The 18568-nt window shown below is 44.5% G+C and overlaps 1 protein-coding gene across 1 annotated transcript; it reads right to left on the reverse strand.

Annotated features, from left to right (window-relative positions):
* Positions 1–1403: 1403 nt before the first annotated feature.
* Positions 1404–12341, reverse strand: Lrrc55 (leucine rich repeat containing 55). The gene is made up of 3 exons (XM_032903620.1): positions 11985–12341; positions 9546–11065; positions 1404–5465 (listed from the first exon to the last, which is right to left on the reverse strand). Exons 2-3 carry the CDS (start codon positions 10243–10245, stop codon positions 5230–5232), a joined length of 936 nt encoding a protein of 311 aa, XP_032759511.1. The 5' UTR covers positions 10246–11065; positions 11985–12341; the 3' UTR covers positions 1404–5229.
* Positions 12342–18568: the final 6227 nt, after the last annotated feature.

Here is an 18568-nt window from a genome sequence, read left to right on the forward strand (position 1 = left end):
CTTTGTATCTATCATCTGTCTATCTATCTATCTATCTATCTATCTATCTATCTATCTATCTATCTGTGTGTACATGCATGCAAATGTGTGTGGAAGTCAAAGGACAATTTATGGAAGTCAGTTCTCTCCTTCCATCATTATGTGGGTCCTTAGGGATCAAGCTTAGGTCCTCGGGCTTGGTGGCAAGGACCTTTACCTGCTAAGTCATCATGCTCTTCAATTTTCTTTTACTCTGTAGAGTTGATGTTCTCTACCTTCATGTTTCTCATCTATAAACTCAACCAACTAAGGATCAAAAATATTAAAAACTCAGTTGCTTCTGTACTGAATACTGTAGAGATATTCCCTATCCTTCTATGAACAATACGTCACAGTGACTATTTATGTCGAGTTTATACTGTGTTAGGCTTTATAGATAATCTAGAGATGACTTAAGGTATAAAGGAAGGATGTATATAAGGGATTTGGCAACCATGGGATTTGGTATGCAAGAGAGGGCATCTTGAAATTGACCTTTCATGCATACCAGAAGACAGCAACAATAGGGGACTTTTGTGACTGAAAGTTTACTTCTGATTAAGACTGTAACTCCTTAAAATTCTTCTGTGTTTCTTATTCTAGGAAGTCAGTAGTCATGTGCAATATGTCACTCTCTAAACCCGGATCTACTCATGCTAGTTACATATGGTATGTGAACATTAATATGCTACATCTCAGTCTCCTTATATATAATGTTAAGATAATAGAACTTAGCTTTCTTTTTTAATTTAGTTTTGAGACAGGATCTTGTTATGTAGCTTAGGCTGTCTTTGAACTCATGACTGTGAGTGTTGAGATTACAGGTATGTACCACTGCACTTAGCTCTTGGGGTTTTGAGAAAGAAATGAACGAATCTACATATAGTGCTTTGCATTGCGGCTGTCACGCAGTAAATTTACCTGTATATTCAAGTTACTATCTTTTTTATCCATGTTGTTGGCATGGGCCATCTCCGTAGCACATGCTTCTCAGTGATGCTAATTAGGCAAGTACTCCCACTTGCCTTGGCATGTTTTATGGATGACCCAAACTGCAAACACCAACATGTCTAAAACATATGCTGTCTGCTTTGTTTAATTTCAGATACCAAAATATGCCTACACACAAGGGTATATGCATAAAGAAATACATGTACTTTTTTTTTTTTTGGCTTGGTAGAAATAGGCTTCTGCGATGTGTCTTTTCCTCCCACACTTGCCCCTCCATGGCTGGCACATCTCCTAAGTATTTCCATCTACTCCTTCCCCATAGACCTCTTGTGTGTATATTTTGGTACACATTCTTTTGGTTTTGCCTAGCTCCCTTCTATCTCTTCTTTTCTGCTCCCTGCCCCATCCTCTTCACAACTCTTTAGAAAAAATCATTAAACTATACACTTTTTATTATTAATGTGCATTTATGAAAAATTCTTCACAGTTACAAAAGTGCATGGTTATAAAATAATTTCCATACAAAGATTGGCATCGACTCCTCCCTAACCCTCCCACCACCAGACATCAGGGCTTAGGAAAACGGAGAGGTCTATGAACCCATCTCCCGACCAGTGCTGTGACTTACAAAAGGCCCTTGGGTCCTGCCTCTTTTACTTCCGTTTGCCTCCTTCTGGACCATACAAGACAAGACAAGGTTCCCTAGATTTGAGGAATGAACAAAGATATCATTTTGTGCTCTTCTGCAATGGAAAGAACGGCAACAAATATGTGTAAGGAGAAAATGGAGCTGTTGGCCTTTTCAAAGGTTGGAATGAAATACATGTCCCAATCTCTCCAAATACATTACATCAAGCCCTTAACCGAGACCATGAAACTCCATAGTATGTTTGGGCAACCTCTTTTTTCAAGTTTCTGTGGGAATCCTGGAGAAAATGGGAAAGGATGTGGTATCTTAAGGGTAACCAGGGGGGAATGTTCCAGAATAGTGTGGTGCAGATGTGGGATCTTTTCTAAGGAAGAATTTTATTGGCTAGCCCTTGACCACAATAATCTTGTTGGTTAGTTATGACATGATAGCTTCAGACACAGCATAAAGAAAACCTCTGTGAGGGGTACAAGTGTCTAGGGGATAGAGGAAGACAGAGGGAAGTAGGGAGGAGCCAGGTTTTCATTAGAGTGTTTCCATTATAGCATTGGCTCTTTTCATATTTCCTGAGCAGCTAGACAAATGGGTAGGATGCATATTTGTATATCAACTTGATAGCTGAGTGGACTGTGTCAGAGATTTGAACCCAAGTTCCAAAGGAATATTCTCCAAGTCAGCAGATAACCAACATAAATGAACCATAGATACACATATGGACACACAAACAATCCCACATTAGCCAGTGTGGAAAAATTGAACAAAACTTCATGGGAACATTATAATGGGTTTGCCATCACCAGGATATGTAAACATTTTCCACAAGGCTTATTAGACTATCTCTAGACATTTAGTTCTGACAGCCTGAACCGGATGGTGGTGGTATTAGAATTTCACGTTAGTATGGAGGCTGAATGTCCCTCTTCTTGTGCCTTAGTTAACTGGGGACCTCTTAGAAAATGGAGAAACATTGTCTTGATATATCTTGCTTAGAAGTCTTTGCCATTAATGGAGATCAAATTGTGCCGCTCCAAAGAACATTTGATCTCAAGAGGCATTTGGTGTCTTGTCTGGTTCTAATTCTATGTAAAACAGAGTAGTATATCTTAAAATATGGTAACTATAATTCAGTAAACAGTAGTGTCCAGGAGATTACTATAAGTGAGCATGGTGTTCTTCTATGGAAAGATAAGTGATTTTTATCAGAAATACTATTTCTAAGAGTTCCTTTCCAAAACACTTTAGGCAATAAGCTTAGCTTGTGGAGAATAGCTGGAGTCTACCATTGTTGGCCACAGTTGAGTGGTCAGGGAGAGCAGGGCATAGTTCTATATCGTATTTCATAGGAGCAGAGCTCTGGCCTAGGCATTAAAAGCAAGAATGAGGGGTAAATCTTCCAGGGTCTCTTTTGGTTGATTAGATCAATGCAGATGAGTTGGAATATGACATGTTCTCCTTCTCCATGCATTCTAGGACAGCTGGGTGGCCAAGTGGATGATGGATACTTGCTAGGGTTGGAGCCAAGATGGAAAGCTCTTGTTTTCATTTTTGTATCCAAACCAGCCTTGCTAACAGGACTGGGCCTACCCAGATGGGTCTCCCCATCTCCTGTACAGGGGTTCTCACCTATCACTTTCTTAGATTCTTCAGTTTCTCTTGCAACATAACGCGGTAGGAGGTACATCTCCTGTTTTTCAAAGATCTGATTTAAAAAAAAAAAGACAGTCATTATATCCACCAGTTCTAATGATGTGCTCATACACTGTTAAGGAGGCATCTTCTGTTTAGATGTCACTTGTGGTGCCTCTGTTTTAGAGGCTGGAGTTGCCCCACTGGGAGCACAGTCAGGGCACAGCTGGGCTTTATGGCCTTTTATTGTTTTTTTGATTATTATTGTTATAACGAGTCTGAATTCTAGAGTCCTGCTAAGCAGGCTTCCAGGAGGTGCCCGAGGAAGCACTGGAAAGAGAACTGTGACCGAATTGAGTCCAGCCTTAGGCTGAAGGCATACCCAACCTTTAGCTTCTACTTTCCCACTTGTAAAACAGCATTTTGATTTGTATTCTACCCAGGAGAGGAATACAAAAGAAGTATCCTAGACTTTTCAGTGCCCCAGGAGACAGGGAAGATCACGAGGGAGCAGGTGACATGGATGAGGGAGATGAAGATGATGACAAAGACGGTGACCATCGTGTTTCCCACAGAGTTCTTAGTTTCTGACGGACTAGATACAGATTTCCTCAGTGGAGTCACCTGTCATATTCTTTGTTTATACAGATAATTTGGGTAAACATCCCAGCTCTCTGCAATGAATTCAACTGGAAAGTGGGAATGACAAACACTACACACACTTGACAGGGAGAATGGCAAGAGATGAGTCAGAAAATAGAACCATGCCCAGAGGAGTGCCTGGTCCTTATCAGCAACTCCATTAGCATGGCCTGAACTTGAACTTATATAGCTTTAGAAAGAATTGTGATGAAGAATGCTCATTTTATTTTGATCATGACATAGCAAGCTAGCTTATCTTTTCTGAGCCTGATGACCTCATCTGCCAAATGGGAACGATAAATCCCCCTGAAAGGGCTGCTGTATGTGTGAAAGGACACTGTTAAGGAGGGAGCTTATAATACTGCCTGATGCTAGCAAGAGTCAGCAATTAATAGCTATTCTTTCTTTATGCTCAAATGAGCGAGTTACTAAGGAGAGAAGACATACCATCCTGTGCGTGTGAATGTGGTGGCTTTGTCCTGTTGCCCGGGGTACTGTCATGCTAGGATCTGCACCCTACAGTGCACTTTCCTGGTGAGTTCCTTTGGTGTGAGCACCACGGAAAGAACAGTCACATAAATTGGGGTCCCAGGGTGCCAAGACTTTTGCTGCCTCATTGCGAGGCTTCCTGCCTTTTCTTTGAAGACAAGGCTTGGGTCAGAAGCAGAGACAGGGATAGGAAGAAGGGTGCTGAGGGTGATTACCTCACAATTAGACTGCAATTGGGGGCAGTATAGGGAAGTCACTGGGAGGTCATTTCACCCCAAAGCTGCTAATGGGAGAAGTCAAGGAGCTGGCATGGAGGCTATCTCACTCCTGGAGGGCAGTGGCAAGCAGCAGTGAGAACTGAGAAATTGGGTGTCAGAGGGAAAGCTTGGCTTTCGCACATACCTCCTATGTGCACTTAGGCCACTAGGATAGTTTGCTGCTCTCAACACAACCTGTACACTATGTCCTATCATTTGCTATGTCTACCCTTCCCTATCTACTTAGCAGATAATTCCTGTAATTCTTCTTGGACTTTGTGAGGCACAGATGATGGGCCTTCCGTTTGGCTTCCCTCACTCTGTGTGCTCAGAGCACTGACATTTTGTCATAAAATGGTGTTTTGGAATTGCTTTCCTTTATTAGAAGTAAGTACCTCAAGGGCAGGGACCAGACTGAATTTGTCTTCCGTTCCCAGTTGCTAGCACAGGGCCTGGACCAAAGTGGATAGGTGCTCACACAAAGTCAGCTTTGCGACCTTGTCTGAGCTATGATGGAGGTGGCCAGGGCACCTCGAGACAAGGTGTTCAGTGGTCAGCAGCAGTGGCAGCAGCATGGAGGAATGAGAGGCACCTGTGTCAAATCTCTTCTTCTTCATTGGCCTTGCTCCAACGGTGACAGCAGTTGGCCGTGATGCCCAGGAGGAAGTTGGTGGCTACAGAAGCGATGGAGACCACAAAGCCCACAAATGCGATGAAGAGGTAATCATCCAGGGTCAGAGTCAGGTGGCAGGCCTTGAAGCTCTCTTCAGTGAGTGAAAAGAGGGGGGCACCCTCAACTTCAGGGGGCCCCCGACACTCAGCCAGCTGAGAATCTGCAACACAGAACCCAGGTAGAGTGAGACTCCTGTGGGAGAGAAGGGATGGAAAAGTCTCCCCTACCCTGCTTCCTCGGTAGTCACTGAGTCTCTTCTACGTGCCCTAAATATACTTATTATCAATAACTCTCAAAGCTTTTTTTTTTTGCCCAATTTGATAGATGTAAAAAAAATTACTACTCATAGAGTTTAGCATTTATGAAAGGTCTTATAGTTACTCCCAGTGGTGGATCAAGAACTTTCGTGAGACATGAAGGCTAGAGTCTAGACATCTCACTCTCTGCCCCAGACATTCCTTTGACTTTTCATTTTGCACAGACAGGAAGCCAACAACCCCTTTAGAGTGGCGAGGACACTTCCCCAGTCCTTTATTTTGCTTTTTTATTCTGCTCCAGAGACACACATGTCTTTATCATTCCTCCATGGCCCCACGCATGGCTCTTCTGTGTTTGCCCCTTGTGATGGCGCTTCTGCTATCTATCTTTGTGTAGCCCAGTCTCGCCCTTCCTTTGTGATTTTGTTCAATGCAATCTACTCAGTGATGCCTTCCCTTGGGAGCACCCCATGCCTGCTTCTCTTACAGTTCCTATCCCAACCACTCTGCTTTATTTTTCCCTATGGTGTCCTTGCCTGATGGTTTTGCTACTGTCTTTCTTCCCTGGAACATAAGCTTCTCCCACAGTACCAGAACAGCATCCCTTCATAGTAAGCGCTCAATGGATCTTTCTTAAATGACTGAGGGGCTTCACCTAATTCATGTGTTTTCTTTCCAGACACACAGACTACAATGTCAAGAGTGTAGCCTCAGGAGCTGTCATATCACCTGAGTGTGAATCTCTCCTAACTCTCATCAGTTGTGTGACTGTGGATATTTAGTCCCTCTTTATCTTTTTTTTTTTAATCTGTCAAGTGGCAATAATCACAATATCTACCTTCTGGAACTGTGACCAGGATTCAGAGAGTTAAAGCATGCAATCGTTTCTGATGCATAATAAGCATTAGGTGGCATGCACTCCTTTCATATTGATCTTAGTTGGGTCTCTCAAGTGTCAACCGAAGGGTCATATTCTGTACACAGACACCTGACAGAAGAAGCTGCTCCTTTAGTGGCCCCTTTCCTTCCCAGCATTGTGGAACTGTCCTTTAGGATTACTTCGGTAAATGCATGGTGGTTATCAGTGGTGTAATCTTTGTCTTGGAAGTAAAGTATGGCATTTGGGAGCAGTTCTACCTAGAAATCTGGGCAGTAGCTTCAGAGTTATGCCATATGCCCTTGGTAAGGATGTAAATATGAGTCAAACTCAGAAAAATCCTGTTTATTTCTTCCTTTCTGTCTCCCATGTGTCGCCTTTATAAGAAGGGAATAATCCAATCTAAATTTTCCAAGCAAGTCAATGTGAGGCTTTAAAATTACAGTGTACAAAATATAGCCTGTGTCAATGCTATCTGTTCATTATGCAATTTTTTAGGGCGAAGAACAAAGTGATGGGCTTAGGTTGATCCTTTTAACAGATGGATATGCAAACATATTATCATCCTTAGAGTTGTGTGTGCGTGTGCGTGTGTGTGTGTGTGTGTTTGTATATGTGTTTGTGTGTATTTGTGTGTGTATGTGTGTTTGTGTAGGTTTGTATTTGTGTGTGTGTGCATGTGTATGTTGTGTGTGTGTGTATGTGTGTGTAGGCTTGTGTTTGTGTGTGTGCATGTGTGTGTTTGTGTGTATATGTGTTTGTGTAGGCTTGTGATTGTGTGTGTGCATGTGTATGTTTGTGCAGGTTTGTGTTTGTGTGTGTGTATGTGTGTTTGTGAGGTGTGTGTTTGTGTGTGTGTGTGCATGTGTATGTTTGTGTTTGTGTGTATGTGTTTGTGAGGTGTGTGTTTGTGTGTGTATGTGTGTTCATTCATGTTGGGGATAAGGATGCAATCTTCTCCAAGTCATGGGTTGAGTCAATCACAGTAGGCCGTTTGCATGGGACCCTAAACTCTGTCTAGGTCCTAGTCGTGTCCAGAGTTCACTCACAAGAAGCTCTCTGCTGGAAACTAGAAGATAATTAACTTTCAGAGTTGATTGTTTATATTATAAAGTTTCAGTGGGACAATGCAGAGCAGCTAGAGGAGGCTGAGGGTACACAGCTGCCACATAGGATGGGAGGCTATGGGCTGGCAAAGTTCTCTGGTGAGTCAAGAGACCAATCTTGAAATCAGATTGTATCCCAGTAGCTCTCAAGTCTATGCTTGAATCCTGCCTCCCAGCACAGATAATAGGAGACTCTCAAATGGAGAATAGAAAGGAAGTGAGGGATTTAGAGGAGTGACATCATCTAGTTCTACCTACTATGAACCATAATCATGCCTCTGTGGAGAAGGGTGGAGGCCTGAGGACCACCACGGTTCTCTGGAGCTCAAGTACCTCACCTGCAGTGATGTCTGAAGCTGCGTTGATGGGACCTGAGGTGGTTCTGTCTCCTGGAGGTTTGAGTCTCTTGCTGCACTGATGTATAAGCCTTCACGTGTGGGAACTGGGGCCTCTCTCTGTTCTGCTAAGAGCTCAGATCCCTTGCTTGAATTGATGTATAAATCTACAATGATGGGAGATGACCCCAGGTCCTCCCTGAGGCAGCCAGGCCTTCTGTGGGGCAGCAAGACCTTCAGAGATCCCAGCAGAGGAAGTATCTCTACTTTAGTGAGGGCTGAGTGTCCCAGAAGGCTTTTTCTGTCAATAGTGACAAGAAGGAAGGAGGCACAGCTTGCAGAGACATTGGGTTTGTAAGGAGATGGCTCTAGGCAGCCTCCCCATCCTAGCCCCCACCATCACCCCCATCTCAGCCTCTAGCTATTTTGGTACTGGAGAACTTCCTCCCACAGCTCTGTGGAAACACTGGAATCGTGACCCACAGCCCCCTAAGTTATTTTGGTCCTGGACTCCCCACTCAGTCCTCTCCCTCTTGCCTCATTCAGCATTGTTTTTTTTTTTTTCTCCCTCTAAGCATGCTGAACATTGAGTTCTAGGGAATCCCTGGGATAGCAGAGGCCTTAGGTCAAGTCTTGGTGCTGAACCATAAGTGAATTGGTGGCTGGGGCCATAGTTAAACTTCATTGCCTATGGGCCAGGCTGTAGTAACACTGGGTGAGAGCAGGGCCCATCAAAGCTCCACTACATCGGCTCTTTCAGGGCTCAGTCTACTTTGGTTGGGACTCTCCAGTTTAACTGTCTCATTTCAGCCCCTGTCCCCAGATGCCAACCCCAGGCATAAACCTTAAAGATTCTACTAAGACTGCTTGGTAAGTTCAGAATTTGGTTTATGTGGTTTAGGATCTGATTCTTGACAGTACGGCCAGAGAACAGCCAGACTGCCAGGACTCGAATCCTCACTCCAACACCCGGTAGCTGTGTAATTTTGACCAAGCTACTAAATTTTCCTCTACTTCTGTTTCCCCCTCATCAGGGTTCTTACGAGGATAAGAGGAGCCGACACATGAAATATGCTTAGAATAAGGACTGGCACATAGTCAGTACTAAAATAAATAGCATTAGTCATGATTGTTTCTTTGAGTTTTCTCAGCACCGACAAGAGTTAGAGTAGAGTAGAAAGAAGTCAAATGAATGCTTTTTTTTTTTTTTAGAGTCTGCAGCTCTGCCAGTTTCTAAGGGAACAACTCTGGGGAAGCCTTCTTAACGGTTCTATTTCCCAGCTTTTTCATCTGTAAAATGGGGATAATAAAAGTGGGGACTCATTGAGATAATGTGTGCCAAGGTACTCAGCTCATCGCACAAGTTCAACAAATACCACCAGTGATTAGCATCTACCACGCTGCTTCCTGTGTGTCTTCCTCTCTATGACTATAGACACCACACAGGCAAGGGACCTCTGATTGTTTAGCAAATGAACTTCTTTAGCACTCTGTATGTGTCTCATATATTCAACAAAAACTTGTTGAACAAGAAATGGAACATAGTATTACCATTATTATTATTATTATTATTATTATTATTATTATTATTATTATTACTACTTTATTGGAGGTATTACTCCTGGAAACCTTCTGCCTGATGACCCGTCCACTCATCTCTCTTACCCGCTGTACAGCGCTGTATCCGATTCCGCAACCACTTCAGCAAGGGCTCCATGGTGCAGCCGCATACCCATGGGTTACCTCCGATCTGTAGGGTCACCAGCCCCGGGAGACCCTCAAGGGCTTCAAGGCTCAAAAAAGCCAGGCCACCATAGCTGAGATCCAGGTCTCTGAGATGCACAAGGCCCTGGAAGGCCTGGGGGTGCACCCTCCGCAGCCAGGGGTTGTGGCTCAGGTCGATGTGTACCAGGCCATGAGCCTCCCGGAACATGTCAGCTGGCACGTGGCTGAGGTTGTTATAGCTCAGATCCAGATGTGCTAAGCGCTTGGCGTGGAGAAAGAGGCCAGGGGGCAGCTCCATCAAGGAGTTGTTTCGCAAATCCAGCACGCGGAGTTCCATGTAGCATGTGAGATAGCCTGGAGGCACGGCTGCAATGCGATTGTGGGCTAGGCTGAGGTTTCGGGTGTCCATTGGCAGGTCCGGGGGTACAGAGAACAGCCGCTGGTTGCTGCAGTCCACTACTTGGTTACGACATGTACAAAGGACTGGACAACTGGCACCCGCATCAGAATGCATCACCCCAGCTGCCAAGAGGAAGAAGACCAGCAACAAGGCCGAGTGGGGCGGCCCAGGCCAGGGAAGCTGGGCCCAGGTGTCACCCATCTTTGGCAGCTGGCAGCAGCAGTACTGTAGGGAGCCCATGAGAGTGGTGTCCCTAGGTCCAACCGTCAAGTTACAGGGATGCTGCTACATTAGAGGCCTGAGTCTGGAAGGTGGGGCTTCTGAGAGAGTGCTATCATGGCTCAACACTTCCCTGGGAGCCTCTAAACACCCAAGGACTTCCTAAGATCCATAGGATGTCCCTTTGTAGAGCCTGAGGAGCAAGGACCCAGTTGAGGAACCCCAGGGTCTGAAAGGATGATCAAAGCTTAAGGAATGAGGGGAGCAAGGATGGGGCTGGAGAAGCTGTCAGCAGGTCCTGGAAGGGTCCCTGCAGATCTTTTGTGCTCCTGTCACCCATGCCCGCTGGATGCTTCCTCTTATGTTGTGTCTGACTGGTGGGGCAGGGGAGGATGTGAGGGAGATGAAAGGTGCCCTTTAAAGGTCCTGGCACTTCTTCTAAGAAAACTTAAGCCCTGTCCTCGGTCTGGGACTGATTAGGAAGTCAGAACGGCACCTTGATCTTCAGAAAGGTCCCAGAGGCCATTTCTCCTGGTGGCCCAGTGGGCATGAGTTCACAAAAGACCTGGGGCCAGAGATTTAGGATGGGGGAGAAGTATGTTCCATGGGTTTCTTGAAAGTCCGACTGTTCAGTCTCAGTGGTCTCTGGAATCTCACGGAATGTTCTTTGCTTCCCAGGGAGGGGTGAGTACCAAGTGACACCTACTGTCTGGACCACTGAATCTGGAAAACGCCATGAATCTGGAGGCACTGGTAGGGGTCAGTTAGAAAAGCATTATCTACGTCTTCCTGCTGTCACCATGCTCAGCTGTACACTCAGCAGGCAGAGGCAGAAGTCACTCTGTCAACAAGAAAAACATTCAGGCAGAGAAATCCAGCGTCCCTACATCCCTGCCCCCTTGCCTAGTTTCCTTGTCTTACCTCACTCCTCCTTACTTTTCTCTTCTTTCTTCTTTAACCTGTCTATCCCCAACCACAAAGTTTTTTGCTTACTATCTTTCAGATGGGGACCATGAGCTCAGAGCCCAGTCTAGAGCTGCCTACTAACTGTAGCCACCTGACCTGAAATCCTTCTAGGTTTCTGTCCGGAGGAGTTGGGTGCATTCTCATTTATTGCTTATAGCTTCACCCTCGTGAGCACCAAATACCCTGCCCTGAACAACAAGAAAAACATGCATCCAAGCTGTGACAGTTTGTACACCCTCTTATCTACCTCAGCCTCTCTCTCCCCTGTCTTTCACACACACACACACACACACACACACACACACACACACACACACACACACACACACACACTTACACACACACACACACACACACACACACACACACTACCCCCCCGTCCGCTTTCCACACACTTCCTACCCCAGTGTGCCCCAGCATCTTTTACACCAGGGCATAGCCCTAACCCCAGCACCCTTTATGTTCTACTCTCCAGCTCCCAGCCTCCCGCTTAAGCCCACACACATACTTGGTCTGGCAAAGAGATGGAGAACCTCATCCCACCCAGGGCCTCACCCCGTTGCTCATCCCTCACTCTTTGTGGCTCCAGCTTCTCTTTCACTCACCTGCTGTCCTCACTTGCTCCCACAACCCCCACCCCTTTATCCCGTCGTCGCTCGGTCATTTCCCCACCCAGTTCTCCACCGCTTTGTAACCCACTGGGAAATCTCCCGGGCACCCCCTTATACAGACTCATTTTTCTCAGCTTTGGGGTCTTCTGCTCTACTCCCACAGGCCCTCAGGAGACTACTCACTCTGTTCCAAGGACACAGACATCAATCTGCCGCAGACGAAAGGCTCTGCCTCCCTCATCCTGGAATCCCCCGCTCCTTTGCTTGCTAGCTCCCGAACAGATTGCCTATCCGGCTCTTCCCCTCCCCCGACTCTCCTCTTCCATGTCTCCTGGATCCCAGGCCAGCATCTTCTGCGTTTTCCTGTCCTGTGGTCCCTGTGCCCCTTCTTTTACGCTGAAAGGAAATTTGAGAGAGGATGCTTAGAAAGTTCACAGAATCTGAATGCCTCTTGGGAAACTCAGCTGGTGCCGAGGCTGCCTTGGTGTGTGGCTTCCGCCAGAGCCAGGTCTTCCCCTCCCTCTTCCCTCTCTCTGTCTCTCCCCCTCCCTCCATCCCTCTCCCCTCCTCTCTTTCACTCCCCTTTTTTTTCCTCGAGGGCCAGGTAATGACGTTTCACTGTCTCTTAGCAACTGCCTCCACATCTCTGAGCAACAGGGGAACTGGCTATAGACCCCACCAAGATGAGAAGAGAGAATGAAGTACTCCTGCTGAATTTACAGCCACCCTCAGGGTCCAAGTGGGTAGGGCAAGGGGAAGAAAGGAGAGGAGGGCAGGCAGCCCCAGAACAGGGATTAGGGGAGAGGAGCAGGCAAGGGAGAGAAGGCAAGAGGGCACACCAGGAAAGGATAGAGTGGGCAGGGCATTGGTCTGAAATCTTAGATGGAACACAGAGGGTTTAAGTGCATCTCAGCCCACAGGGGTAGAAGAGAGGGCATAAAAAGGAGAGAGGAATTTAATGGTGTGGGAAAAAGAAAAATAGATGAGAACAATGAAAGCAAGACTAAGGATGGGCAAAGAAAGAAACATGGTTGATTCTCAGTGTTTGTTTATCCGATGGGCAAACATTTTCTGTTTAGCTGCTTTAAGGACATCTGTTTCCCAGGTTGGAGCACCAGGTGATTGGATGAAGCTTGCTTATTAGGAAGAATTACAAGTGAATTATTTCCTCTGCTCCCTGTTTCTAAGCCATTACCCTATGAGTTGTCTGGGGCTAGGAGATTTGGTAGGAGTACCAATTGAGCTTCCTTTGGATGCAAAGAAACAATTGCCTAGCTCAGGTGAGGGTAGCTGGACCACTACAGATACTTGGTTAGATACTTAGGGATGGAAGTAGCCAGCAAAGTATCATGGTCCTGGGTTAGGGCAATGGCTCATCAGGTAAAAGTCCTGCAATACAAAAACAAACCTGGGGTCTCAATGCTTAGCACTGTGTCAGCCTGGCACTTGTGCCAGCCTCCCTGTAACCCTAGTGCATAGAACACAGAGATGTGATCCCCACAGCCAACCAACTAGAGAGACTAGATAAAATGGGAGCTCTGGGTTTAAACAAGAGATCTTGACTCAGTGTGCAAGGTGGAGAATTATTGAGACACCTCTGGCCTCCACATGCATGTGAACAGATGTATACACATACATATATGAACATGCACATGCACATATTTTACACACACACACACACACACACACACACACACACACACACACACACACACCCATGATCAAAGAATAAGGTGTTTCTTTCTTCTTTCTAAGGATTCTAGGAATCCCTTTAGTTGTTCTGTTCCCTCTAAGATTCTCATTCTGTTGCATTCATATGAAAGTAAAATTTCCTACTATGTCTTTTCTTGCGCAAGTCTTTTTTCCAGTGGGTCATACTTTGCAAATTGGCTTAGCTAGTTGGTTGGATGAAATAGCTGGTTTCTCCCCTCTCTTCCCCTCTTCTCCCTTTCCCCTCTCCTCCTCTTTCCTTCTCCTCCTCTTTCCTTCTCCTCCTCTTTCTTTCTCCTTTTCTTCCCTTCTCCTCCCCTCCCCTCATCTCTTTCCTTTCCTCTTTCCTCTCATCAGGTATCTTGCTATGTAGTCCAGGCTGGCCCTGAATTCTCAATCTTCTTGTCTCCTTAGTGCTATTTGCATTACAACCACCACAGTTGTTTTCTTTTCTTTTAAAAAATAAGTCTTTGTACATTTACCATTTGCTAAATAGTTGACCAGATGGTAGGTTTATAGCTTAGGAGATTGATATAGAACCAGGGAGATGGCTCAGTTGGTAAAGCACGTTCCTTACAAGCATGGAGACCTGAGCTTTACCCTTAGCATCCAAGTAGAAATCTGGGTTTAGGGCTGCAAGCTTGTAATCCCAGTGCTATCTCAAAAACCTCCTGAAGAATAAATGACACCCAAGGTTGAGCTCTGACTTCTAAACAAAATGTACCTGTGTACTCGTTTGAACACCAACCCACCCACCACACTCATGCGTGCACACTCACAGATGGTTATAGACAATCCCTTAGAGGTCTGACATTGACTATGTTTTCAGTCTGCTGACCTGGGGCTTCTTGTGTCTAAATGATATCTTATGGTTTTTTTGGGGGGGGGAAGGAAACAAAATGATGCTATAGAGAAGAAATGTGAAATTTACACAGGTTCTGGGCATTTGTGAAGCGCTATAGGTCACCGACTTCATCCTGTCTACCAAGATTCCCGTTCAAATGTGCTTATAGAAGATCAACTTCCCAATTCTCTGTGTTACAGTGCAGCTTTTCACCTTTCTTAGTGTCTAGTGCAGAGCAACAAGGCAACTGATTCACATACACTTCTTCTCTACATTGAATGAGGTTATCAGCTCCTCCATGCTTAAAGGGGTGGTGGTGGTGGTTAAATCTCATCTGTAATTGGAGAAATAAAATATTGATCTTATTTTATTTTAGTTTTGATTTTTCAAAACATGTTTTCTCTGTGTACTCCTGGCTATCCTGGAATTCCATCTGTAGACCAGGCTGACCTTGAACTCACAGAGTTCAGATCTGCCCGCCTCTGCCTCTTGAGTTCTGGGATTAAAAGCATTCACTACCATCACTCACCTAAAATGCTGACCTTAACCCAGTAGTAACTAAGGATGGTTTACCTCTGGACAACAAAGCTAGCATCTCATTTCATTAACTGAAAAATTCTTGGAAATATATTCTCAGTGGGAAGAATCCATGAAAGGTAATTATGAAAGGTAGAAAAAAAGATATTCACAATTGAACATTTAGTGTTGACTGAAAATAAGACAAGAAATTTAGAATTTTCTTCCTTTGCATGATATGAAATGTACAGTTACAATAAGAACTGATGTTGTTAAGGGAAGAATATAGTGGGTTTCCTTAAAATGTCGGGGAGATGGCTCAATGAATGAAGCTTGCTTTGCAAATGCAAATGCCTGAGTTTGGAATCTCAGCACCTATGTAAAAGACGAGGTTCATGTTTGTAACCCCTGTGCTGGGATGGTGATGTTGGTAGAGGACAGGCAGATCCTGGGGATACTCTGTCCAGCCAGTTTGTTCAAGTCAGTCAGCTCCAGGGGCAGAGAGAAACCTTACCACAAAAAATAAGGTGGAGAATGAAAGAGAAAGACACCTATGATCTCTGTCTTCCACACGACCGTACATGTTCATTCACACGGGCACACATGCATATACCATACACACACATGCACACACATGTGTGCACGTGCACACACAGACACACAGACACAGACACACAGACACACAGACACACACACACACACACACACACACACACACACACACACACACAAAACCTAGGCATTTGGGAACTTTAGTCTTTCTATTTGTTTCTATTCGTGGAGTAGGATAATAATGATACCTGAGCCCCAGGGCATCTCACAGGCATGCTGTAATAATAAAGCATTTATACAGCGCACAGCAGAAAGGAAAACGTTAATTTTCATGGAAGCAGGAGACAAAGGCAGGAAGACAATTATGCTTACTGACGATTCAAATGTATGCTTCTGCAAGGTAAGCCTCAAGATTTACAAGAACTTTTGATTAGGGAATATGATGGCAACATGTAATATATCTTCTGTAAATGTGAAGTTCAATGAAGTAGAAATATTTTAAATGCCTTTTTACTTTTTAGTCATTTTTTTGACTTGTTAAGGGATTCTGTGAATCCTAAATTGGTGTTTTGTGGCATACAATGTGGTTTTGGGGAAAAAAATGCTTTTTCTCAGATAGGTTTAAGAAATAGTGCCTTCCACAGTCATCTGCTGTATATGTGTCGGGGGCCTCGAACGAGTTCTTGTATGTTGCCTGGTTGGTGGCTCAGTGTCTGAGAGGTCTCTGGGGTCCAGGTTAGTTGAGACTGCTGGTCTTCCTATGGGGCTGCCCTCCTCCTCAGCTTCTTTCAGCCTTTCCCTCATTCAAGGACAGGGGTTCCTACTTCAGTCCTACGGTTGGGTGTAAATATTGGCATCTGTTTCAGTCAGCTGGTTGTTGGGCCTCTCGGAGGGCAGTCATGCTAAGCTCCTGTCTGTAAGTACATCATAGCATCAGTAATAGTGTCAGGCCTTGGAGCCTCCCCTTGAGATAGATCCCAAGTTGGGTCAATCACTGGACTGCCTCTCCACCCCAGTCTCTTGTCCATTTTTGTCCCTGCAGTTGTTTTAGACAGGAACAATTCTGGGTCAGAATGTTTGACTGCCTGGTTTGGCCTCAGTGGGAGAAGTCACATCTAACCCTCAAGAGTCCTGAGGTTCCAGGGAGTGGGGAGGTCTGGTGGTGGTAGGGAAGCCTCTTGGAGAAGGGAGGGGGTGGTGAAGGATGAGGAACTGTGGAGGGGGGAACAGGAGAGGGTTAACAGCTGGACTGTAAAAAAATAAAAGTTAAAAAAAAGAAAAAAGAAATAGTGCCTTCAACAAAATGAAACACATTTATTACTGTAGGGTGTATCTGAAGCTTAGCCCGCAAATAGTTTGTCTGTGAGAGCAGTGAGGAGATGACTCCATTGGAATGTTATGGGCAGCATTTCCTACATTTAGAGCTCTCTCTTTCTTCTTCCTTCCTCCTCTATCTCTTCTTTCCATTTCTGATCTTTCTCTCCTTCCTTCCCCCTTGCCTTCCCTCCCTCTTTCCTTCCTTCCTTTCTTTCTTTCTTTCTTTCTTTCTTTCTTTCTTTCTTTCTTTCTTTCTTTCTTCCTTCCTTCCTTCCTTCCTTTATTTATCCAGTACTGTCAATCATGGGAACAATTTTAAGTGGGAAATAGATTTAGGTACTGAAATATAATTTATTAAAGTGCATTTTTGTTTTAAATATAGCCTCAGTGATGGTTTATATGGAGTTCACTATTTTAATTATCTATCTCTCTATCTATATATATATATGTATATTATTCCCTCCACTCTAATCTTTTTCCCCTCCCATTGATCCTTCTTTCTCTCCTACAAGTCCCTTTTCCACATATGAGTTATACTGTTTTGTGTGGGACTCACAGAACTTAACCCAGGGCTATCTTCATGACCATGAGTGTGAATCTACTCATTGGAACCTGCTGAGTTCACCAGTGGGTATGATGATGACTCTCCAAGTGCTTATTAATGCCCCAGAGGCCGCATGAGTCCTATCCCCTCTACATGGACTAAAATGAGAGTCTTCCATGCAAAAGTAACAAATTGATATAGAGACACCTGCTTCTCCTGGCGAAGCTACAGTCTTTTGCACAGCAAACAGTGGGGGTTCAATTAGCAAAACAATGAATCCTGACATATCATATCTTTTCAGGCTTTCTTCAAAGTTGTGAAGATTCTGGACTTCCAAGAATTTATTCTATCAATGAGGTATAGCACAGCTGACATGTTTACAGAGCATGTATGAGCCCCTGGATTTGGTCCCTAGCGTCCCATAAACTGGGCATGGAAGTATATGTCTGTTATCTCAGTACTCAGGAGGTGAAGGCAAAGTCATCATCATTTAAAGTCCATACCACATGAGACCTTTTCTGGGAAAGAAAAAAAGTCTTATTCTATTGTGAAAATACATAGAAATCAGGCAGGAAGCTGTAGAAAATGAAATGAATTAAAAACCATTTTCATTATCATGATTTCTTGAATGCATGGCAAATTAGTTGTAACAATGGCAGAAAACTTTTAAACAGATGAGAATTAATTTAATATCCCACATCCAAAATTTGTTCAGTGAAAATTACAACATGTTAGGAGAATAATGACAGAGGAGAACATCGAAAGCTGATTTCTTGTATTGCTGGAAAGGTTTAAAAATAGGAGAACTGGCTGTTGCTAGATTATCATAACCTAATGAAGCGTTTAGCAGGAACCGGGGACTGGAAATGAAAGGCATCTGGGGAAAACCCCGCCAAGAATGCACAGCTGAGGTTATTAAGACAATGGTGGCGATGACAATATTGGGACATGCTTAGAGTAATGATGGGAGATTTGCTTAACTAAAAGGTTGAAGTACAGATTGCACACCAAGAAACACTCATCGGCATTAGTCAATATGAATGCTTGGAGAAAAACGGCCACAGATGTACGACGCTTTAGCAAATGGCACTACCAGCAGGAGGAGTATGAAAAATGACAAACAAGCCAACAGTGCTCAACACAATCTCAGAATAAGAAACGCTATTGAGACTTCAGTTCCATGCTTCATTCTGCCTCCCCCCCATACAGGGAAAACAACAACAAAAACAGAAGCCAGGAGGAGAGGGGGCCATACATTAATTCCAGTGAGAGGAGACATCTTCT

The sequence above is a fragment of the Rattus rattus genome, chromosome 5 (assembly GCF_011064425.1).
Source record: "Rattus rattus isolate New Zealand chromosome 5, Rrattus_CSIRO_v1, whole genome shotgun sequence".
NCBI classification, from domain to species: domain Eukaryota; kingdom Metazoa; phylum Chordata; class Mammalia; order Rodentia; family Muridae; genus Rattus; species Rattus rattus.